Source organism: Coregonus clupeaformis, chromosome 35 (assembly GCF_020615455.1).
Source record: "Coregonus clupeaformis isolate EN_2021a chromosome 35, ASM2061545v1, whole genome shotgun sequence".
Lineage (NCBI taxonomy): Eukaryota > Metazoa > Chordata > Actinopteri > Salmoniformes > Salmonidae > Coregonus > Coregonus clupeaformis.
Window position 1 is genome coordinate 3,652,087 of NC_059226.1, and position 19,573 is coordinate 3,671,659.

At 47.2% G+C, this 19,573-nt stretch overlaps 2 protein-coding genes across 3 annotated transcripts in view; one reads left to right on the top strand and one right to left on the bottom strand.

Moving 5' to 3' along the window:
• LOC121573524 (delta-sarcoglycan-like) overlaps window positions 1-19,573 on the top strand; it is a 345,990-nt gene that overhangs the window by 62,727 nt on the left and 263,690 nt on the right. The window lies entirely within an intron of this gene.
• Window positions 15,671-17,697, bottom strand: LOC121573526. The gene is made up of 2 exons (XM_041885587.1): window positions 16,274-17,697; window positions 15,671-16,142 (listed from the first exon to the last, which is right to left on the bottom strand). Exons 1-2 carry the CDS (start codon window positions 16,881-16,883, stop codon window positions 16,000-16,002), a joined length of 753 nt encoding a protein of 250 aa, XP_041741521.1. The 5' UTR covers window positions 16,884-17,697; the 3' UTR covers window positions 15,671-15,999.

Genomic DNA, 19,573 nt, shown 5'->3' on the forward strand with positions numbered 1-19,573 from the left:
CGAAAAATTGCCCAAGATTTCAGCCACACAAGCCAGCCATGGACTGTTCTCTCTGCTACCGTTTGGCAAGTGCTACCGAAGCATCGGGTCTCAGACCAACAGGCTCAGAAATACAGTAGCTTCTATCCAGTGGTGTAAAGTACTTAAGTAAAAATACTTTAAAGTAATACTTCAGTAGTTCTTTTGGTATCTGTACTTTACCTTACAATTTCTATTTTTGCCAACTTTTACTTTTACTTCACTACATTCCTAAAGAAAATAATGCACTTTTTACTCCATACATTTTCCCTGACACCCAAAAGTACTCGTTACATTTTGACAGGAAAATTGTCCAATTCACATACATCAAGAGAACATCCCTGGTCATTCCTACTGCCTCTGATCTGGTGGACTCACTAAACACAAATGCTTAGTTTGTAAATTATGTCTGAGTGTTTGCGTGTGCCCATGGCTATCCGTAAATAAACAATATTGTGCCGTCTGGTTTGCTTAATATAAGGAATATATACTTAAGTATATTTTAGCAATTCCATTTACTTTTGATACTTAAGTATATTTAAAACCAATACTTTTAGACTTTTACTCAAGTAGTATTTCACTTATACTTGAGTCATTTTCTATTAAGGTATCTTGACTTTTACTCGAGTATGACAATTTTTCCACTACTGCTTCTATCCTCAAGCCATTAGACTGTTGAATACTTAATGAAATTGCTACCTGGACTGCACTGACTCTATTTTGCACTGACTCTATGCACCCTCACAAGACTCTATCCACACACTCATACGCACTTACACTGACATTCTCATACAAACACACACATAGACACACATACATACAATTACATATGCACACACACTTAACGCACACACAAATACATACGCATACTGAGGCCACACACACACACACTTTTTTTTCTTCTTCTTCTTCTTCTTCTTCTTCTTCTTCTTCTTCTTCTTCTTCTTCTTCTTCTTCTTCTTCTTCTTCTTCTTCTTCTTCTTCTTCTTCTTCTTCTTCTTCTTCTCTATCCTGATTTTTTCCGTGGCTGTCAGTAATTAACTATATACCGTATGTCTGAAGTGAAAGTATTGCCCCAACAGGGAAATAAATAATGTACGCTTTGCACTGTCTCTGCAGCTCAAATTAAGGATTTGTTTTTCACTCTACTTATTTTGCCTACCCGGTGGGAGCTGTAAATATGCTTGTTTTACAAAATGATGTATTTTGAATAGATAATAATGATCTATACTCTAGAGCTATTAACATTCAGCATACATTTAATATAGATGTATACAGCACAGTTATTTCTCAGTGTGTGAGTTGAGTTCCTTGTTTTTAGAGCATCTTGATGCTACTGCTAATGTTCATTTAGTCTAGTTGGGGTGTATTTGAAATATAATAGTAATACAGTGGAACTACTATAACTATATCTCATAATGTAGGTACAGTACAACACACAGAGAACATGTTGATATCCAATATAATATAGAACATTGTAGTGCTATTTTAAGTCTGTTTCATCTCTGCCCGTGTTGCTTCATTAGGCAGGCATCTTAATTTGAATTCATCTTCCAAGTCATTATGTAATTACAGATATCTCTGTTACAGGTATTCAATAATAGGTCTAGAGTTTGGAACACTTTCAGCAGTACAATCATCAACGACAATCATTTGCTAAGTATCATCTTCACGCTATTGTTAGGGAAAGTTAACCAAAACCCACTTCACTTCAGAAGCGGAAGGAAAATGTTGTGATACAGTTGTCACTTAACAAAGCAATAGCATAACATTACTGTCAAAAGAGCTGCCAACCCTCCCTGCTTGACAAGCATTTAGAGGAGGGGGATGGCATAGCCTTGTTTGAATGCAGGGAGAGGTAGCTCGACCAAAGGATGAAACAATGGCTAACACCCTCCCCTCGTTCCCTCCAACAATCAATCAGAATGGTATTAAGAACAGAACAGTATTAAAATGAGCTCAATCATTTGACTGGTCTTACGGTTTGTTATTTTCCTTTCATAATGTATAAAAGAAAAAGAGCCTGCACACTCATAAACTCCTCCACATACCTTTATTCACAAACAAGCAACGTTTTGATCCTTGCTGGATCTAAATATTGTTTTTGTGTGAATAAGGGTACGCGGTGGAGCTTATCAGTGTGCAGGCTCTGTTTCTTTTATACTAACCTTTTTCAGCCCTGCACCCCACATAAAGGACGTTTGATCACACTTGACCCTTTCATAATGTATTAACGGGGAAAAATAATTATTGTACTCTATCAGAGGAAGTGACTAATAATTTGGTATATTGATTATGAAACAATGCTATCAGATAAATGCAAGGATATTGAACAAAATCAGACCTATTTAGTAATTTGTCTAAATATCAACAGATCAAGTGAATTTACAGAATGGACTGTACATATCAAAGCTGTAGCTCAGAATGCTGCCTGGATCTTATAAAAACCTATGTTATTCCTCATGGTGACTCAGAAAGACTCTCCTGAAAGAGATAAACCAAAGAACTCAGCAACACTGCACTTGGCATTTATAAATTAGCATTTGCCCTATTATGTGACAAAAGTACATTTTCCTTTGTGGGTTTTTTCATCTAAATGTACTTTTCTGCACTCCTTAGTGCTACGACAAAGACACTTATGGAACCAAGAATTCCAATCCAACTATAACTGGCTTGGTGGCTGACACCTCTCGAATGTTTAATATTTCCTACACTCAGTGGCAAGTCTAGGAAGCACCTGCATGCAAATTAGATATTTATTTCCCCTCCTACAAGATACCACCCAGTCTAAGAATGATTGGAAAAGTATTCAACAAGGCCAACTATGGAACTAATGACGGAATAGGCTACAGTACAACAGTTAATGATCCACAACCAAGAGAAAAGACAACAGTAGCCACAGGGGAGGAAGGAGAAGGCCAGGGAGGGCAGTGCAGAAACACAGCTTCCTTTGCAACGACTGGGTAGTCTCAGTTGCACTGTATGTTGATATATTAGCTGCCCACACCCCCTGCATACCAATGAACGTCCCCTAGACAGGAGAGAGAGGAGTCAGGGGAGTTGGGGGAAGGAAGTAGAGTGGTATTAGGTGATGTCAGTCTACGACCAGCATTAGAGATAATCGGCTATGCTTGGATGAGATTTTAACTTTGAGAGAAATACCTTTTTTTCCCCTGATTTTACACAGAACTGTCTTTATACAGGTATGTTGGTGTTGTAAGTGCTCCGACAGTACAAAATAAAGGTGTGAAGAGTTGAGGACAAGGTATGGAGAGTGGCGTGACCCAGTGAAGTTTATGAACCAGAGATGTTAAAACAGGTTCATTTTGACCTGCCCTTAAAATGTCTGACCGTACAGACCATGCTGTATGTATGAAGAAGGTTATCTGCTCTTGTAATCTCGCTCTCTCTTCACTTTCCATTTCCTCGCCTCAACACTCCCCGTTAATTAATCATCTGCCCTATAGCCCACAACTAGGTAACATTTCAGCCCAATGCACACCTTTCCATAATGAACTGTCTCTCTCAATCACTCTTTTTAGGTGAATTTGAAGCGATCTACTGTACATAACACGTACTGTAGGAGAAAAGAGAGATAGAAAATTAGTCATTTAAAAAAAGAGCAGGCTCTTCAAAGAAAAACAGGATTACATATTAAGAAGCAACAGTTCTTGGAACGACTTTCAGAGGGGAACTAATATGGTTTTATTTAGGCATGTACTCCATGTCTGAATGATGTTTGATTTGCTATTATCAAAGAGTTATGAGTTAATTAATTGTAGGTTGGCGGAAGCTTTTATTTTGAATTGGGAACACAGCAAGCAGTGAGCGTACTTGAAAATAAATCAAAGTCGGAAAGAAAAACATTTTGACCACTTAGATTATACCTATAATTGGATACATCTTTCTATCATTCTATCAGACCTCAGCAAATAGTTACCACAGGACACTAGCTACAGTACATCAAAACATGATCTGTCAATCATTGAATAGTAGAGTTCAAATAACTTACGTTTGGATATCGATTAGAAATGGTCTACACACAGGCCTCCCGAGTGGCGCAGCGAACTAAGGCACTGCATCTCAGTGCTTGAGGAATCACTACAGACCCGGGTTTGATCCCAGGCTGAGTCACAGCCGGCCGTGACCGGGAGACCCATGAGGCGATATACAATTGGCCCAGTGTTGTCTTGGTTAGGGGAGGGTTTGGCTGGCCGGGATTTCCATGTCCCATCGCGCTCTAGCGAGTCCTTGTGGCGGGCCGAGTGCTTGCAAGCTGACCTCAGTTGCCAGCTGGACAGTGTTTCCTCTGACACATTGGTGCGGCTGGCTTCCGGGTTAAGCAATCAGTGTGGCTTGGCAGCTCTGTGTTTTGGAGGATGCATGGTTCTTGACCTTCGCCTCTCCCTACTCCGTAGGGGAGTTGCAGCGATGGGACAAGACTGTAACTACCAATTGGGGGTGGGTAAAAAAATAAAAGGTCTACACACAAGACAGACATCTTCGATTGAAACAGAGGTGTGACCTGTGAAAAAGGGACCAATGCAGTAGTTTCTCTTGCAAAGTAGATGTCTAGTGTCTCCATTTTAACAGCATTGGTATTCGCAATAAGTTTCACATTGATCACCACTGACTTTGTAAGAAAAGGTGGTAAGTTACCTGTTTTAAATGGAGTTTCAGGGGCCTCCTAAGTGGCGCAGCGGTCTAAGGCACTGCATCGCCGTGCTAGAGGCGTCACTACAGACCCGAGTTCGGTCCCGGGCTGTGTCGCAGCCGGCCGCGACCGGGAGACCCATGAGGCGGCCAACAATTGGCCCAGCGTCGTCCAGGTTAGGGGAGGGTTTGGCCGGCGGCCGGGATGTCCTTGTCCCATGGCGCTCTAGTGCGGAGGAAACACCAATGTGTTTCCTCTGACACATTGGTGCGGCTGGCTTCCGTGTTAGGCGAGCAGTGTGTCAAGAAGCAGTGCAGCTTGGCAGGGTAGTGTTTCAGAGGACGCATGCTCTCGACCTTCGCCTCTCCCGAATCCGTACGGGAGTTGCAGCGATGGGACAAGACTGTAACTACTTCCAATTGGATATCATGTAAAAAGTACAAAAATAAAAACATATATAAAATTGAGTTTCAGAAGTACGGCAAATGTAGTGGATAATATCCTGTTCCCTTTAGTAAGTAAGCATTGATTCGAATTGTTTGAAAGTTGTCATTTAGAGATGTTGCATTTAAGAGTAATTTTAAAGGCCATAGAGACAATTACTTATTAGAAGTTGTCTTAATGGTGGGAAGGTATTAATCTTTCACCATAGACCAGAATGCCTGAATTAGTCATGTGCTCTAACTGTTGGGTAGCAACTCTGCCTTACTTTTAAGGTAATTGGTTTCTTGGATTAAAAAAGAGCACACAAATTCAGCTAAATATAAGGTTAGTAGTTCTATCAGTTGAATTAGATTTTCTGCAGGCATCTTCAAATCTGTATTTCCCCTCACAAAGTTTGGTCATACTCTGGCCTACTCTAGCTCCACTGCATATTTCCCTAGTGATGCTGAAACACAGCAGCACCACCCATCTTGTAACGACTACTTCTGAGAAAACATTACATTTAACCAGTGTTATCAGCAGATAAAATACATTGCCTCAAACTGAGGCCCAGAGAAGCTACCACTTAGGCCTAATAATCAGTGGTGTAAAGTACTTAAGTAAAAATACTGTTAAGTACTACTTAAGTAGTTTTTGAGGGTATCTGTACTTTACTATTTATATTTGACTACTTTTACTTTTACATTCCTAAAGAAAATAATGTACTTTTTACTCCATGCATTTTCCCTGGCACCCAAAATACTTGTTACATTTTGAATGCTGAACAGGACAAGATTGTTATTTTTATTTTTTTACTTTTGATACTTAAGTATATTTTAGCAATTACATGAACTTTTTATACTTAACTATATTTAAAACCAAATACTTTTAGACTTTTACTCAAGTAGTATTTTATTGGGTGACTTTCACTTTTACTTGAGTCTGTCACGATTCAGACAGACGACCAGAGGACCACAATTGCGTCACACCAGAAAGTTTATTAAACTTAAGGGAAAAGGGAAGTAGGGAGTGAATGAAGGCTCCAGGGGTAACAGGGATCCCGTCCAATGCGCTGGGTCTGTGCCCCCCAGTGGCAGCGATACGTCCTATGAAGCCGGTGGTGGGTGGTCCAGAAGTCCTGGGGGGAGACACAGACACAACAGGGCGGAATGAAACCAGGCAGCAGTACAGTTCAAGGGAAATCCAAAATACGTAGTAGCAAGGCAGAAGGCTGGTCAGAGTTACCGGGATTGAAGAGTAGTCAGGAGTCGTAATGGCAGAAGCAGGTCTGGATCTCCTGAGGCAGACGAGTATCCAAAAACAGGCAGGTCCGGGGGTCACAAAACCAGGGTGAGCCAGAAGCGCGAGCAAACAGGTTCCGGGTGTGAGCTTTGCAGACGATCTGACACCGGAGAGCTGAAAGACAGGGCCTTAAATACTGGGAGAGGTTAGTGGGTAATGCAGCGCAGCTGGCAGAGTAATTAGAGCCGAGCAGAGCAGGGACAGGTGGAGCTAGTTAGGCTGAGTAGAGAGAGGGAGGTGAGCAGAGTGGAAGATAGTGGAAACAAATTAAGGTGGTAACCCGGTGGAGTGAGAGGGCTCATGACAGAACCCCCCAAGGGACGGCCCCAGAAGTCCCAAGAGCAACACCACGCCGGGCGGGAGGAGGGGAGCCGGAGGAGGGCTAGAACTCCTCCGAACGGTCCGAGTGAACGTCCTCATCCTCGGAGGAAGCCGGAGGGCCGTGGTCGGGAGATGGGACAGGTCCCGAGACAGGATCAGGCACAGGACAGGAAGCCGAGCGGGCCGGACGGTTAGGGACCCCTCTGGGGCGGCCCCTACGGATTGCAGGTTGATCAGGATGCCGTTGGTGGAAAGCGGTGATGAGAGTCCTATCCACAATCCGACTAGCTGGCACCCAGGTCCTTTCCTCAGGTCCATAGCCCTCCCAGTCAATGAGGTACTGGAGACCCCTACCCCTCCGTCTGGACCGAAGCAGGCGGCGGACGGTGTAAACCAGACCACCATCGACGAGCCGTGGAGGAGGAGGACCAGGCGCAGCAGGGACCAGCGGACTCTCATGGATGGGCTTAATCTTAGACACATGGAAAGTGGGGTGCACCCTCAGGGAATTAGGCAGTTGGAGCCGGACAGCAGTTGGGCTAATCACTCTTATGATAGGGAATGGGCCAATGAACCGAGGTGCCAGCTTCTGCGACTCCACCCTGAGTGGCAGGTTCTTCGATGACAACCACACCCTTTGACCAACATGGTAGGTGGGAGCAGGAATTCTCCGACGGTTGGCCCCGGTAGTGTAGCTGGCAACGGACCTGAGGAGTGTGGCTCGGGCTTGTGACCAGGTGCGGCGACATCGACGGGCAAAAGCAAGTGCAGATGGGCAAGTAACCTCCTCCTCCTGGCTGGCAAATAGAGGAGGCTGGTATCCATAAACACATTGGAAAGGGGACATACCGATGGCAGAGCAGGTCAGAGAATTGTGTGCGTACTCCACCCATGTCAATTGCTGCGACCAGGAGTGGGGGGTTGCGTGAAGTCATGCATCGCAGCGCCTTCTCGAGCTCCTGATTAGCCCGCTCTGACTGCCCATTGGATTGGGGATGGAATCCGGAAGTCAGACTGACTGTGGCTCCCAGCAGGTGACAGAACTCCTTCCAAAAAGCGGAGGAGAATTGTGGACCATGGTCAGAAACAACATCCCTTGGCAGTCCGTGGATCCGGAAGACGTGTTCCAGGACCACCTGGGCGGTCTCCTTGGCGGTTGGGAGCTTGGGGAGGGGAATGAAGTGTGCCATCTTGCTGAAACGGTCAACGATGGTGAGAATGACGGTCATGCCACTTGAAGGGGGCAGCCCCGTGACAAAGTCAAGGGCGATGTGAGACCAGGGACGTCTGGGCACAGGCAGGGGCTGCAGCAATCCGGCTGGGGGCTGGCAGGACGACTTGTGTTGGTTGCAGATGGGGCAGGCTTGGACGAATTCCCGTACATCCTTCCTCAGAGAGGGCCACCAGAACCTCTGGGCGAGCAGGTTGTAAGTGCGGGTGGAGCCAGGGTGACAAGCTAGGCGGGAGTCATGTCCCCACTGAATGACCTGGGACCTCAGGTCTTCGGGGACAAAAAGGCGGTCAGCTGGGCAAGTGCTGGGACCTGGCTGGTTACGGAGAGCCTCCAGCACCTGTTCCTCAACAGCCCAGGTCAGAGCTGCAACGATGCAGGGACTTGGCAGAATCGACACAGGGTCCTTGGAGGGGGTGTCATCCTTCTGGAATTGACGGGAGAGGGCGTCTGGCTTGGTGTTGCGTGATCCAGGCCGGTATGACAGAGTGAAATTAAACCTGGTGAAGAACAGGGCCCAGCGGGACTGCCTGGAGTTCAACCGTTTGGCCGTGCGGATGTACTCCAAGTTCTTATGATCGGTCCAAACGAGAAATGGAATGGTGGACCCCTCCAGCCAGTGACGCCACTCCTCCAAGGCAAGCTTCACAGCCAGCAGCTCACGGTTCCCTATGTCGTAATTGCACTCAGAGGGGGACAACCGACGTGAGAAAAAGGCACAGGGATGGAGCTTCCTATCCTCCGCAGCCCACTGAGAAATCACAGCCCCAACTCCCACATCCGAGGCGTCCACCTCCACAATGAATTGCCGGTCCACATCAGGCATCTGGAGGATGGGAGCGGAGGTGAACCTCACCTTGAGGGTACTGAAGGCTTTGTCGGCTGCTGGGGTCCAGGTGAAGGGTTGCTTGGTGCTGGTTAGAGCAGTGAGAGGGGCAGCAACGGTACTGTAGTTCCGGATAAACTTCCTATAGAAGTTAGCAAACCCCAGAAACTGTTGCAGCTTCTTTCTGTTCTCCGGAACTGGCCATGAAGTGACTGCTGATACTTTGGCAGGATCCATTTGGATACTTCCTTCTGCCACTATGTACCCCAGGAAGGCCACTGTCTTGACGTGAAACTCACATTTCTCTGCCTTGGCGTAGAGGGAATTCTCCAGAAGACGATGAAGGACTTGCTGGACATGGCGGGTGTGTTCAGACAGGTTTCTGGAGTAAATTAAGATGTCATCCAGGTAAACGAAGACAAACTTGTTTAACATGTCCCGCAGTACATCATTCACTAGAGCCTGGAACACAGCAGGAGCATTGGTGAGGCCAAAAGGCATAACCAGATACTCGTAGTGGCCTGTTGGTGTATTGAATGCGGTTTTCCATTCATCTCCCTCCCGGATCCGCACTAGGTGGTAAGCGTTTCTGAGATCCAACTTGGTAAAAACAGTGGCTCCCTGGAGCAACTCAAAAGCAGAGGTGAGCAGAGGCAGAGGGTAACGGTTCTTCACTGTGATGTCGTTGAGTCCCCTGTAGTCGATGCAGGGGCGAAGAGATCCGTCCTTCTTCCCCCACAAAGAAGAAGCCAGCACCAGCAGGAGATGAAGATGAACGGATTAATCCTGCGGACAGAGAGCCATTGATGTAGTCCTCCATGGACTTTCTTTCAGGAGCAGACAACGAATAAAGACGACCCCTTGGAGGAGCTGTTCCAGGGAGGAGGTCGATGGCACAGTCGTACGGTCGGTGAGGGGGCAGAGATGTGGCTCTTGCTTTGTTAAACACCTCTCTGAGACCCTGGTAGCATTCTGGGACATTGGAGAGGTCAGGAGCGGAGTTAGTAGGTACTGGCCGAGGGGGTAGTGCGGCAGCAAGCAGGCAGGTTCGGTGGCAGTCCTCTCCCCACTCCCTGATCACCCCGGTCACCCAGTCGAGCTGAGGGTTGTGCCGGCGGAGCCATGGGTAACCCAGGATGAGGGGTTGGCCTGGAGGGGGAGCAGGTGAAACTGGATAGTTTCTTGATGGTTTCCGGACAGACCCATCGAGACCGGGGCCGTGACATGAGTGACCGATCCGAGTAAGTGTCCGTCCAGTGCCCGGGCAGGAATAGGAGGTGTCAAACGGAGGTTCTCCAGTCCCAGTTGGCGTGCCAGCTTGATGTCCATTATGTTGGCTTCGGCGCCAGAATCCACCAGAGCAGCCAGGGTGTGAGTTGAGTCAGAGAGGCGGAGGTGAACTTGCAGCAGGGGTTTGCGGTCGGAGGACTGGATGGTCATTGAACTCAACCGGACTCCCCCTACGCCCGGTGAGCTTCGGCCCTTTAAAGGGCAGGTACCACACGATGTCCATCACCTCCACAATAGAGGCAGAGGTTTGAGGTGAAGCGGCGCTGGCGCTCTGCAGGAGTGAGGGAGGCTCGCCCAATCTCCATAGGCTCAGACTGATCAAGCTGACCTGGGTGAGTGGCAGTAGATGACAGGAGCCCAGTCGGATCTCTCCGAATGCCGGTAGTAGGTGGACCTTGGCGCCCCCTCTCACGACGACGGGTCTGTATCCTTCTGTCGATCCTGACAGTCAGTGCGATGGCTTCATCAAGAGTGGAAGGCAGTTCATGGGAGACCAACTCGTCCTTGATATAGTCAGCCAAACTATGGAAGAACGCGTCCACCAACGATGGTGTGTTCCAAGAACTTCGTCTAGCCAGGGTTCGGAAGTCGATGGAATGGTCTGCGACTGTACGTCTGCCTTGTCGAATACTGAACAGTTCACGAGACGCCTCTGCGGTGGGTGAATCCAGGTCAAACACCTTCAGCATCTCCTCAGCAAACAGGTCGAAGGTTGCACATGCGGGGGTTTGACGTTCGAACTCTGCTGTTCCCCAGAGTCGAGCTCGGCCCGTCAGGTGAGTGATGGCATACCCAACTTTAGCCCCCTCCGTGGCGAAGGTCCTTGGCTGCAAGGAGAACTGAAGTCGGCAGCTAGTCAGGAATGGCCGGACCTGGGTTGAATCGCCGTTGAACCGCTCGGGGTTTCCAATCTTGGGTTCCGGAGCAGCGGCTTTAATGACCGGGGCAGGTAACTCGGGGGCTGGGCTGGTGGGCAGACTGGCTGGGGTAAGGTTGGTGAGGAGTTGAATGATCATGGCGAGTTGTTGTTGCTGCTGCTGGAACTGCTGCTCATGCTCATCGGTTTCCATGTCGGGGAAAGTGTGCGCTGAGTCCATAATGGTCAGATCGTACTGTCACGATTCAGACAGACGACCAGAGGACCACAATTGCGTCACACCAGAAAGTTTATTAAACTTAAGGGAAAAGGGAAGTAGGGAGTGAATGAAGGCTCCAGGGGTAACAGGGATCCCGTCCAATGCGCTGGGTCTGTGCCCCCCCAGTGGCAGCGATGCGTCCCATGAAGCCGGTGGTGGGTGGTCCAGAAGTCCTGGGGGGAGACACAGACACAACAGGGCGGAATGAAACCAGGCAGCAGTACAGTTCAAGGGAAATCCAAAATACGTAGTAGCAAGGCAGAAGGCTGGTCAGAGTTACCGGGATTGAAGAGTAGTCAGGAGTCGTAATGGCAGAAGCAGGTCTGGATCTCCTGAGGCAGACGAGTATCCAAAAAACAGGCAGGTCCGGGTCACAAAACCAGGGTGAGCCAGAAGCGCGAGCAAACAGGTTCCGGGTGTGAGCTTTGCAGACGATCTGACACCGGAGAGCTGAAAGACAGGGCCTTAAATACTGGGAGAGGTTAGTGGGTAATGCAGCGCAGCTGGCAGAGTAATTAGAGCCGAGCAGAGCAGGGACAGGTGGAGCTAGTTAGGCTGAGTAGAGAGAGGGAGGTGAGCAGAGTGGAAGATAGTGGAAACAAATTAAGGTGGTAACCCGGTGGAGTGAGAGGGCTCATGACAGAGTCATTTTCTGTTAAGGTACAGTGGGGAAAAAAAGTATTTAGTCAGCCACCAATCGTGCAAGTTCTCCCACTTAAAAAGATGAGAGAGGCCTGTAATTTTCATCATAGGTACACGTCAACTATGACAGACAAATTGAGGAAAAAAAATCCAGAAAATCACATTGTAGGATTTTTTATGAATTTATTTGCAAATTATGGTGGAAAATAAGTATTTGGTCACCTACAAACAAGCAAGATTTCTGGCTCTCACAGACCTGTAACTTCTTCTTTAAGAGGCTCCTCTGTCCTCCACTCGTTACCTGTATTAATGGCACCTGTTTGAACTTGTTATCAGTATAAAAGACACCTGTCCACAACCTCAAACCGTCACACTCCAAACTCCACTATGGCCAAGACCAAAGAGCTGTCAAAGGACACCAGAAACAAAATTGTAGACCTGCATCAGGCTGGGAAGACTGAATCTGCAATAGGTAAGCAGCTTGGTTTGAAGAAATCAACTGTGGGAGCAATTATTAGGAAATGGAAGACATACAAGACCACTGATAATCTCCCTCGATCTGGGGCTCCACGCAAGATCTCACCCCGTGGGGTCAAAATGATCACAAGTACGGTGAGCAAAAATCCCAGAACCACACAGGGGGACCTAGTGAATGACCTGCAGAGAGCCGGGACCAAAGTAACAAAGCCTACCATCAGTAACACACTACGCCGCCAGGGACTCAAATCCTGCAGTGCCAGACGTGTCCCCCTGCTTAAGCCAGTACATGTCCAGGCCCGTCTGAAGTTTGCTAGAGTGCATTTGGATGATCCAGAAGAGGATTGGGAGAATGTCATATGGTCAAATGAAACCAAAATATAACTTTTTGGTAAAAACTCAACTCGTCGTGTTTGGAGGACAAAGAATGCTGAGTTGCATCCAAAGAACACCATACCTACTGTGAAGCATGGGGGTGGAAATATCATGCTTTGGGGCTGTTTTTCTGCAAAGGGACCAGGACGACTGATCCGTGTAAAGGAAAGAATGAATGGGGCCATGTATCGTGAGATTTTGAGTGAAAACCTCCTTCCATCAGCAAGGGCATTGAAGATGAAACGTGGCTGGGTCTTTCATTATGACAATAATCCCAAACACACTGCCCGGGCAACGAAGGAGTGGCTTCGTAAGAAGCATTTCAAGGTCCTGGAGTGGCCTATCCAGTCTCCAGATCTCAACCCCATAGAAAATCTTTGGAGGGAGTTGAAAGTCCGTGTTGCCCAGCGACAGCCCCAAAACATCACTGCTCTAGAGGAGATCTGCATGGAGGAATGGGCCAAAATACCAGCAACAGTGTGTGAAAACCATGTGAAGACTTACAGAAAACGTTTGACCTGTGTCATTGCCAACAAAGGGTATATAACAAAGTATTGAGAAACTTTTGTTATTGACCAAATACTTATTTTCCACCATAATTTGCAAATAAATTCATTAGAAATCCTACAATGTGATTTTCTGGATTTTATTTTTCTAATTTTGTCTGTCATAGTTGACGTGTACCTATGATGAAAATTACAGGCCTCTCTTTAATCTTTTTAAGTGGGAGAACTTGCACAATTGGTGGGTGACTAAATACTTTTTTGCCCCACTGTATCTTCACTTTTACTCAAGTATGACATTGTGTACTTTTTCCACCACTGCTAATAATGTTCCTCCTTGTCAATCCTCTGAACCATTTTGAATGCTGAATCACAATTTTTGAAGTCTTTCTCCATTTCACAAAAACTGCCTTTTTGGCAGATTATTCTTTGTGTGAAGAGTGAGACCAGTCTGTCAGCGAAACATTTAACACTTCTGATGGCTCCATAAATCTGCTTGCCATGGACATTTAGTGGTTTGTACAGTTCTGTAACTCACATGCCACACACTGTCATATTAATAATTGCGTGCAAAACTGCATCAGCTACAATAATGAGACATTTCTTCCAAATGATGCCGCTGCACGTTGTTCAACCTCAGCTGTGAGATCTCATGCAGAGGGTCTAACCTTGGTGCTGTGGCTAATGTCCACAGATTTACATTTTAGCAGACACTCTTATCCAGAGCAACTTACAATAGCAATTAGGGTTAATTGCTCAAGGGCACATTGACAAATTTTTCACCTAGTCGTCTTGGGGATTCAAATCAGCGACGTTTCAGTTACTGGCCCAATGTGCTTAACCTCTAAGCTACCTGCTGCCCCACAGATTACCAGAGAGCGACCAGACAAGCTGACCCACTGTCCATTCACGTACCCAGAACTCTATTAGCTGTAACCGTGGCAAACAACATCCTACCCGCTGGACCACAGCAAAAGCTTGCCACGAGCGCTCGTCTGGTGGATGAAAGTGGAGGCTGGCAATGAGTGTTTTAGATGAGTGTTGTGGTAGTCGAAGGAGGTACTGTGACCTGGCCATGCCCCCTCGCTCCGGGCAGAGGCCACAGAGAGCATCAGTGACTGAGTGCCAACCCAGCAACACCTTAGCTCTTTATCAATCAGCCATGGCATCTATTCCAGCCTCCGCCACCTGTCCCACTCTGTCAGTGTCAGTGCACATTTCGCGGGCTGGATTTAGCTACTGGCTCACAGAAGGGTTCCTTCAAGGGTCATTATGTTCTGGAATAGTATGCTGTTTTCAGAAGCATTACGAGGGGCTTGGGATATTTTAGTTTTGGCACCGTCAATACTTATCGGCAGAGATGTTCACAAGTCTTTGAGGTAGAGTCCAAGTCAAGTCTCAAGTCTTTTAGGGCCAAATCTAAGTCAAGTCACAAGTCCCTTTTGGCAATGGCTTTCTGCTTGCTGTGGGTTAGGTCTATTAACCTTGTAAATTATTTGAAGAGACTCCCTTCATTAGTCCATACTTGTATGAAAGAAAGCACATCAGGCACTATTTAAATCAAAATAAATGTCCTTTTAAAATGTAGACAGTTTACATGAATAAAAGTAACTGTAACGGATATGAAAAATAGCTAACATAACATTTTAAAGTGCATGGTATTTTGTGGCAGACATTGTCTATATTTCACTTCATTCTGTCACACAAACAGAAAATCTGTAGGTGAGGGAAGATAAATGACAATCAATCAATCAATCAATTTTATTTTATATAGCCCTTCTTACATCAGCTAATATCTCGAAGTGCTGTACAGAAACCCAGCCTAAAACCCCAAACAGCTAGTAATGCAGGTGTAGAAGCACGGTGGCTAGGAAAAACTCCCTAGAAAGGCGAAAACCAAGGAAGAAACCTAGAGAGGAACCAGGCTATGAGGGGTGGCCAGTCCTCTTCTGGCTGTGCCGGGTGAAGATTATAACAGAACCATGCCAAGATGTTCAAAAATGTTCATAAGTGACAAGCATGGTCAAATAATAATCAGGAATAAATCTCAGTTGGCTTTTCATAGCCGATCATTAAGAGTTGAAAACAGCAGGTCTGGGACAGGTAGGGGTTCCATAACCGCAGGCAGAACAGTTGAAACTGGAATAGCAGCAAGGCCAGGCGGACTGGGGACAGCAAGGAGTCACCACGGCCGGTAGTCCCGACGTATGGTCCTAGGTGCTCAGGTCTCTCAGTTGGCTTTTCATAGCCGATCATTAAGAGTTGAAAACAGCAGGTCTGGGACAGGTAGGGGTTTCGTAACCGCAGGCAGAACAGTTGAAACTGGAATAGCAGCAAGGCCAGGCGGACTGGGGACAGCAAGGTGTCATCATGTATAAATGTAAACTAAAATGACTGACAACTGTTCAATAACTGCACTACTAAAGTGTTCTATATACCTAAAATATACTTACTGACCTGGACACATAACAACAGAAACACAATTTCCTGTAACAAGTAGCAAATTACGTCCTGTGCACTAAGACAGAGAACATTTCTGTTGCAGACAGGTTACATTTCAGAAATATCAAGTTTGTCAGCGTTCTTGCGCTGAGCCTGGCACGATGAGGGCGCATGATGAGGCCTCCATGACTAAACAATCTCACCACTGGGGCACTAGTGGCAGGCACAGCCAACACTGTCATTGCTACCTGCTTGAGCCTTGGAAAGTATTTTGCATGGATTCTCCAAAAATCCAAGCAATCGACTTCATTTTCATCAGAAGATACTTGAATGTAGCGAACAATCTCTGCTCTGACAGATTACTTTATGTCTCCTTTCTTCTTGCTGATCTTGTTGCGGTAGCCAGAGAACAGTCTGGAGGTTTTGGCAGGTGGTTGTTCTTCTTCTTGTCCACTACTGCTCTCCGTAACAGTGACTTTCCGTGCCTCAGCGAAAACAAGGTCTGAAAAAAATTCATAAAATGATGTATATAATCAAGAATATAACAGGATACATTATACATGAAAACAAATCATTATTATTTGAATTCAGGTGGCATAGAAAACGTTGCATGTTGCAATGCATTGTACCTACCAATCAGACTCTCCTTCAATTCAGCTTTATCTTCATGTGGTATGAGGACATCATGATCAAGCCAGAACAGGCAGAAAGTTGGGTCCAGCAGTGCAGCCATTATGTATACATTGTCACCAAATGGAAGTTTTGTTGCCTGTTCATCCGAGTGCTCCATTCTGACATTCACAAACACCCCATGGAATCGGCGTTTGAGTGACTGCTGTAGTGCTTTTACTAGACTGTCTAGGTGTCGACTTGTGCTCAGTATACTTTGCAGATGATAGTTGAGTGACAGTCCACAAGGAAGGGCAGCACTGAGAGTCACCACTTTCTCCCCCTGAGTAAGGTCGGTGGCCTGGACAAAAGGGTCCAAAATGTCCACTAGCTCCAATAGCTGGCTCCATTCCCTTGGTGATAAGCAGAGCTCCTTGTGTCCTTGGGCCTCAAGTAGAGTATTGAGGCTTTGTTGATTCAGATTGGTGACTGCTTTAACAAGCCAGAGGATGGAATTCCATCTGGTAGACACAGCAGCAGGGATACTACGATTGGCTCCGAACTCAGCTTCAAATGCTTCTTTCAGACCACAGGTAGTATGTAGTAAGCTGCAAAGTTTAGTTACCTTAGCCATCACACTGTTTATGATTTTTGTTTCCTTTAGTCCATCTCTAATCACCAGTTGTAATGAATGGGCAAATCACTGTAAGCGCTGTTGCCTGCAGTTGGTTTGGATAGCTTCAACATCAGCATTGTACTCTTCACCAAATTATTCCCATAGGCTGGGGTTTTCCACATCATCATCATCATCATGATCATTGCTTGCTTTGGGGAAACAAACTGTGAAGGCCTTTTTCATATTTGCAGCGTTATCACATATGATATCATCTAATTCATGTTTTATGCCAAAATTATCACATATTACTTCAAATGTATCACTGGTTCTTTCCCCAGTGTGTGACCCTGTGAATCTATCACAGCTCAACAGAACTGACTCCAGTCTGGGAGTTTTCTTCTCTTCCATGGCCATGTAATGGGCCGTTACTCCCATGAAGCCCCTCATGGTCCTGTCAGTCCATATATCTACAGTGACAGACACTGATTCTGTCTTCTCTTGGGCACTTTTGATTGTAGCCTCTTTGTTCAGTGTTAAGTCATGCAGGCGCCTGGTCAACGTGGGCCTACTTACTGGTCTATATTTGTCATCAACCACTAACATGAAATGCCTAAAGTGAGGGTTGTCCACTAAGGACATAGGCAGGTTGCAGGAAATGATCAGGTCTTGCAGTATAGCCTCTGTTATGGCCTTCTGCCTGGGTTGGCCCTGGCTGTACACATAGACACTTGTGGTGGTCAAGAATGAGTCAATGCTGCTCTGTCCTTCTGTCCCTGCACTGGCCACCTTTGCTTTGCAGAATTCAGTGAACCTGCAGATGAACAACATGATGGATAGTTATTGCTGACTTGAGATGGAAGTACAAGGACACAAACAAATATATATGGTATATGGGATTTTTCAGCAGAAATGTCCAAGAAGTTGCATGCTTTGAACTCTCGTTTTATACTAAGTTACTTCCTAGGACCAGGCTACAACAGAAAGTATATTAAATCCCATAGTGATATGCATATCGCTGAGATGTCATTTAATAATCTCTGCTAACAAGTACGCCTAGCTATCTGACAACCCACCTCTTAACCTTTCGAGAAATATTTGAGAAGCTAAAAGATGACACACAAGAAAGCTAGCTATATCAAGCTGGCATCTGCTAAACAGGCTATTATTAGTCTAACCACATTGTAACGTTGTTAGCTAGCTAACCTAACTGACCTTTCGCGGTGAGTTTTCAAATGTCGGATGAAGTTAGATGTAGTTGCGCCAGCATCTTTAATGTTAATTCCACAAGTTTTGCAAACAGCATTTCGTTTTTTTGCCACTGGCATTATGCTGCAGGTTCTTGTAACTGTCACGGCCTGGCTCTGGGGACTCTTATATGTTGAGCCAGGGTGTGGATTTTCTATGTGTGATTTTCTATGTTTTGTTCTAGCTCGTGTTTTCTATGTTGGCCAGGGTGGTTCCCAATCAGAGGCAGCTGATTCTCGTTGTCTCTGATTGGGGACCATACTTAGGCAGCTTGTTTGGCACTGTTTATTGTGGGATCTTGTTCCGTAAGGTTTGTTTTGGTGTATTAACCTAGGACTTCACGTATCGTTTGGTTTGTTGTTTTGTTTGTGTGTACACTAGAAATAAAAGATGTACGCTTACCACGCTGTGCCTTGGTCCACTGTTTATAACGACCGAGACAGAAGATCCCACCAAAATAGGACCAAGCAGCGTGTGCAGGAGCAAACGCCGCGTATGGAACAGGAGGTTACTCTGGTAGATGTCCTCCTCGGTTGGGGGAGAATCACAGAGGAGGAGGCCGTCCGCTACCGGAGGGCGATGAGGGAGGATGCCCAGGCAGGAGAGGAGAAGCGGCGCCAACCGGGTCGTCGTCGGACAGGCGAGAGGCAACCCCAAGTAATTTTTTGGGGGGGGCACACGGCATGGACGACGGGGCTGCTGGAGGCAGCTACAGGGCGAGTTTGCGGACTAGGAGAGGAGGCCACCAGGTTACGGGGGCCATTGGTCATGAGGGGGAAGGAGAGTGTAGCGGCACGGCGAGAGGTACTGGGGTGTGTTACCAGTCCGGTCCGGCCCGTTCCTGATCCCCGCACAAGGCCAGTGGTGTGTGTTCCCAGTATGGTCCGGCCTGTTCCTGACCCTCGCACCAAGCCTGTGGTGCGCGTCGCCAGCCCGGCCCGGCCCGTTCCTGCTCCCCGCACCAAGCCTGTGGTGCGCGTCGCCAGCCCGGTCTGGCCTGTTCCTGCTCCCCGTACCAAGCCAGTGTTGCGTGTCGCCAGCCCGGCCCGGCCCGTTCCTGCTCCCCGCACCCAGCCAGTGGTGCACGTCGTCAGCCCGGTCCGGCCCGTTCCTGCTCCCCGCACCAAGCCAGTGGTGCGCGTCGCCAGCCCGGTTCGGCCTGTTCCTGCTCCCCGCACCAAGCCAGTGGTGCGCGTCGTCAGCCCGGTCCGGCCTGTGCCTGCTCCCCGCACCAAGCCAGTGGTGCGCGTCGTCAGCCCGGTCCGGCCCGTTCCTGCTCCCCGCACCAAGCCAGTGGTGCGCGTCGTCAGTCCGGCACGGTCCGTGCCTGTTCCACCGGTGCCTGGTCCGGCACCGGTCAGCTGCTCCACACCGGAGCCAAAGCAATCCGCTCCACCGATGTCCAGTCCAGCTCCAGCCAGCGGGACCAGACCAGGGCCGCTACGGGGGGGTAGGGAGAGAGT